At 46.0% G+C, this 5,280-nt stretch overlaps 1 protein-coding gene across 1 annotated transcript; it reads right to left on the minus strand.

Moving 5' to 3' along the window:
• Positions 1-3,766: 3,766 nt before the first annotated feature.
• Positions 3,767-4,780, minus strand: LOC102199486 (P2Y purinoceptor 1-like). The gene has a single exon (XM_005741064.1). It carries the CDS (start codon positions 4,778-4,780, stop codon positions 3,767-3,769), a length of 1,014 nt encoding a protein of 337 aa, XP_005741121.1.
• Positions 4,781-5,280: the final 500 nt, after the last annotated feature.

A 5,280-nucleotide genomic window follows, 5' to 3' on the forward strand; every position in this document is an offset into this window, starting at 1 on the left:
TATATATATAATATTCTGTAACTCTGTAACTTCTGTTGGTGCTGTGCTTTTTTGGAAATCGAATTTCCCAGAGGAACCCACCCGAGGGATTAATAAAGTTCTATCTTATCTTATCTTATCTTATTATTATTTATGTTATTATGTTTTCAGTTGTTACAGACGGGACAGACATGACTAGGGGATAGGAAAGGGAGAAAGAAAGATGAAGAAAAAGAAAAACAGAGGGGAAGAGGGACAGTGAGAAAGGGCACTTAAAAAGAGAAAGAGAGAGATTAAAAAAAAACCTGGATCACCTGTTGAGAGAAAAAGAAGAGAAAACAAGCAAAAAAAGAGAGCAACACAACACCATCGCATTAATCTAGCTAAGTGTAAACAGCAGTAAATACTAAATATTGAATGTTGTGGTGCAGCACGCAGGACCGACAGCGCACAATGTGCTTTGAGGTAGCAGCCAAGAAAGGTGTAGTTTATGTCTATGAACAGTGAACACCTGTGTGGATCAGCGCACTTGGATTCAAAAGGTTTCCCCATGTAATGGTCTGCTAGAGGGTGTAGGGAGCCATAGCCCCGTCCCCCAGGGCATGAAGCAGGCATGGAGGAGATCCAGATCTCCGACATCCAGAGGCCCCAGAGTGCGAGAGCCCAAGGAGGACCACCGGAGGGGTAACCGTGCCACCCTCCTGGGAAGAGCTGAGGAGAGCCCCAGACGAGAGGTCACCCAGCAGCCACAGAGCAGAAGACAGAGGGGGCTGCACTGGTGTGCCCGCTGGCTCTGCCGGTAGCCAGCTGTGCCAGAGTGAACCAAGCCGCAGGCCCAGAGCCCCGAGGGCTCCCTACGCCCTGGAAGAGGCCTGACCGACCAACAGGCGCCAGGCCCTGCCAAGTAGCCACCGGGAGTGAGCTGGCCCCGGACAGCAAGAACCACCAACGCACCGACCCCTGAGGGCATCAGCCACCGACAGGGAGTGTGGTGAGGGGAGATAGGCCTCCATACTTTGGAGGGCCCGGGAGTTCCCAGAGAGGTGCAGTCTAAGACCCGACCTGACATTAGACACAGACAAACAGGCACACACATGCATTCCCACCCTCATATACAAATACTCAGCACTCACCCAACATAATAATGGATTGGATTTATGAGTTTTAATAAAGCTCAAGGCACCCAAAGCGCTTTACAATGCCACTATTCATTCACTCTCGCATTCACACACTGGTAGAGACAAGCTACGGTTGTAGCCACAGCTGGCCTGGGGCAGACTGACAGAAGCGAGGCTGCCATATTGCGCCATCAGCCCCTCTGGCCAACACCAGTAGGGTAAAGTGTCTTGCCCAAGGACACAACGTCCAGGATAGAGAGGCCGGGGATCGAACCGGCGACCTTCCGGTTACAGATGCGCTTCCCAACCCCCTGAGCCACGGTTGCCACATAGACACCAATGGACATTGTACACACAATCGCACTCCCCAAACATACTCTATACCCCGGGTCCAGGTACCCTCGCCCCCAGAGGGGGAAACGGCACCTAGACCCAGGAGATGTTACCCTTTCCCCTGGGGTGGAGGAAAGCAGACCGCCCCGGCTCCGCAGCAGTAGGGAGGCCCCGCATCCCAGATCCCAATCGGATGGCCAACACCTCCTCCCAGAGGTGGGGTTGAAGAGACAGACCGTCCTCTGGACACCGTTAACGTGCCCACCCTCATGGCCCTATATGTATGTGTTATGTGGATGTCTAAGTTGTGGAATAAAATTGAGGCACAGGTGGCCAGAAGGGGCCACCTGTGCACCCTGGTGCACCCTGCACCCTGGTGACACATCTGCACCCCAAGGCCCTACTTGTGTGGGTAGGTGTGGTGGAGCGGGAAGAGGGAGGCAGTCGGGGATGGGGAGGAAAAGAAGGTAGGGGCAAGAAGCCCCTCCCTTGCGCCAGCTGATCCCAGTAGGCACCCCGGTCCTCTGACACCCACCAAGGCAAGGGGGCCCAGGCCCATCCAGACCGGGGCCTGCGGCAGCAGCACCGCTAAGCCCCACAGGACCTGGGGCAGCCCACCTGACCCCACCGCAGAGGAAACTTTACCCACCCCATCATTCAATCATCTCCCAGACTACACAAGACAATAGAGACCCAGGTTGAGTTTATTCTCCACCTCTCCTATGTCTCTTTAATAAAGTTCCTTCATCGCAACTCTGTGTCTCCGTGTGTTCTGCTCTCTGAGTCCACTCGCATTTTCTCATAACACTGATTTATTTACTTCAAGTATTAATTAATTAGTTAATCACTGATTGTTAAAAGACAACTAACAGTAGCCACGATTAAGACTAAAGACTGGGAGGTGTCCTTTAGATCTTAAGATAATATTAATTACTTTTTATGTATTTCCAAATAATATATCATGATTGTGTTCAACTTATTTACAAAGGGCATATTTTATACAGTGTTTAAATACAGCCTATAGAAAGGTTTAGCTTTGAGCTCAGGTACACTGAAGAAAAAATCAAAATTATCTTTATCATAGTAATTTTTTTTAAAAACTAGGCTATTGTTAGGTCTGTACTTGCAGGCCTTGGTAGCTCAGAGACATCCCCATGAATGAAGCAAGACAATCAGAGTTCAGTCCATTTTAACTTGCGAGACAGTCTCTGGATCCCGTCAATCGTCATTCCCCGAGGGGAGTTCAGATGGTATCTTACTGGCCTGGCTTCAAATTCACGTTCCAGGGCTTTCTTCAGGCGCCCCAGGCATCCTGGCTGTCGACAGATTTTGGTGTGTCCTCACCCTCTTCGGTGGGGGCGATTTTGGGCTCCGGTTTAAAGGACCAAATAAATGTTAGGTCTGCGTTCGCAGGCCTTGCTAGCTCAGACACGTATCCCATTGGACAAAGCAAGACAATCAGGGCTCAATCCATTTTGACTTGCAAGCGAAGCCAGTCGGATCAGGATCTTGGAGCTGAATGCTCCTCACTTGATCCGAGCCAGCTCCAAAAAATCAGCATCCTTTCACAGCCTTTTATTCAGTGACAATAGTTACACAAACACCTCATTGTAAAACCCATATGGTGTGTCATGAAAGCAAAGACACTTTGAGTGTGTGTGTGTGTATGTGCAAACACGTGAGTGCATGTGTGTGTGTGTTTGTATGCATGACTTCCTGGTTGGCATAAAAGGGTCATCTCCCCTCACTCTGTATATGGCTTAACCTCTTTAATGATCCACCATATACAAGCATAGGTGAGCCCATAAATGGCAGGAAGTAAACATTCCTTACCAAATAAGCAAACCAGAATCTTACATAAAATGTGCCTGCAGTTAAACACTATAGCTAATAGCTTCCCTCACCATCCTAGATGTAGAGGAGGGACAGAAAAATGTCTGAACATGCTGTTCAGGACAAGGTTTACAGTTTACAGGATAATATGATACCTCTTTAGCAGTCCCCAGTAATGAGCTATGCTAATTATTAATGACAAAGCTTAGATGCAGTAGATAACAACTGGTAAATATTGAAAAGTTTATTCATAATGGCCATGAAATGTGCATCAGAGGAATCCACCTAAATTTCACAGTGGCTCGTATGGCAAATCCAAAGGTTTTCTACAGAATACAGAGCTACAAGCTGGCACATGACAGAACAAAAACAAGTTAAATCATTGACAGGAACTTAAAGGTTAAGAAGAACTATGATTATGTAGTAGAAGCTGGAAGTTTGGATGTTATTAGAACAAAAGATGATGAAACAATCTGGTGAACAAAAGGACAAATGAATTACTGTTAAGATATTGCTGTGTTTGCAGTTTGTGCCACAGGCACACTGACATAGTTTGACACAAACAAACGAGTAAATGTCTGACGAAACCGCTGAAGCATCTGTCTGATTTGAGCAGGAATATCCATGACATGGAGGTAAACCAGGGGGTTCAAAACACTATTCAGACACACAAGACCACGACTGATCTGATGAGCACTAAAGACTCCCTTATCCCATTTTGGACGCATCCTGTGTTTTATCAGAACTCTTGAATAAAGGCTGAGGTTCTTAAAAATATGGTAGGGGATGTAACAAACTGAGAAGAGCAAAATCAAAATGAACAACAACCTTAAGCTTCTTTGTTTCACCACCTTATTAATGGTATTTTTGCGGCAGAGAACAAGAGTCACATGTCCATAGCAGCCAAGTAAGATAAGGAGTGGCACAACAAACCCAGTCAATGTCCAACCCACACTGTATTTCAGGTAATTCTCAGCATACTCTGTAGAGGTGGTATGGTGACATTTTTCAGTTCTGTTTGTATGAGTGTTGTTTGCAGAGGTTTTTGGGTAGAACATATCTGGAAGACTTTGAACACTCACCAACAGCCAAACCAAAACTGAGATAGCTATAGAGAGAGTGACGGTTATTTTTCCCATCACCCTCATTGGATGGACAATAGCCAGGTACCTGTACACACTTATACAGGTGAGGAATCCAATGCTGCCGTATAAATTCAAGTTGAAGCAGAATCTTGTGATCTTGCAGAAGGCATCTCCAAAGATCCATTTATTCCTCATAAAATAGTATGCTGACAAAAATGGGAGAGTTGGCAGGAACAAAAAGTTAGCAACTCCAAGGTTCAGAAGAAACACATTAATGTGTCCAAGAATTTTCCATTTCTGAAGCAAGGACCTCACCGCCCATCCGTTAGCTCCCAGACCAATGATAAAAACAAAGGTGTAAACAGCAGGCAGAGTTACATGTTCATAGTTAGAACGAAAAAAGGAAGTTTTATTAGTTGCTATTCCTGACATGTTGTCCACACAACCTCTCTCCTTTGTAGCAGAATTAAAAGTGAAAGAAGTGAAGGGACAGCAAATGCACCTGTTGTTGCTTGAGTCAGGTCTGAACCTTTGGAATGTGGCCTTCTGTTCCTGTGGCCTTTTGCTTCCTATAAACCTTATCTTTATTCCTGTTATTGTAGCCTGTTACTCCATCATGGGTGTAACTTTGTGCTGAACATTGGGGGGGGTGTTATTATATTCCATGTTTCAGTTTAATCTGCTTTAGGGTTTTGTTCTTAGATTTTGTGTCTTGTGCCCTCGTCTTTAGTGTAAGTTTAGTTCAGCGTCAAGTCTGCGTCTTTGTGAATTGTTCCCTGTTTTATTTTGATGGTCTCAGTCCTATGTCCGTGGATTCAGTTTTACTTCCCCCCTTTTCAGCCCTAATTTCTCGCAGCTGTGTCTCCCTCCGGTTTCCCATGCCCTGATTATTACTCTGTGTATATAAGCCTGTGTTTTCCTTTGCTCTCTGT

Source organism: Pundamilia nyererei, unplaced genomic scaffold (genome assembly GCF_000239375.1).
Source record: "Pundamilia nyererei isolate P.nyererei 1_Seehausen unplaced genomic scaffold, PunNye1.0 scaffold00106, whole genome shotgun sequence".
Lineage (NCBI taxonomy): Eukaryota > Metazoa > Chordata > Actinopteri > Cichliformes > Cichlidae > Pundamilia > Pundamilia nyererei.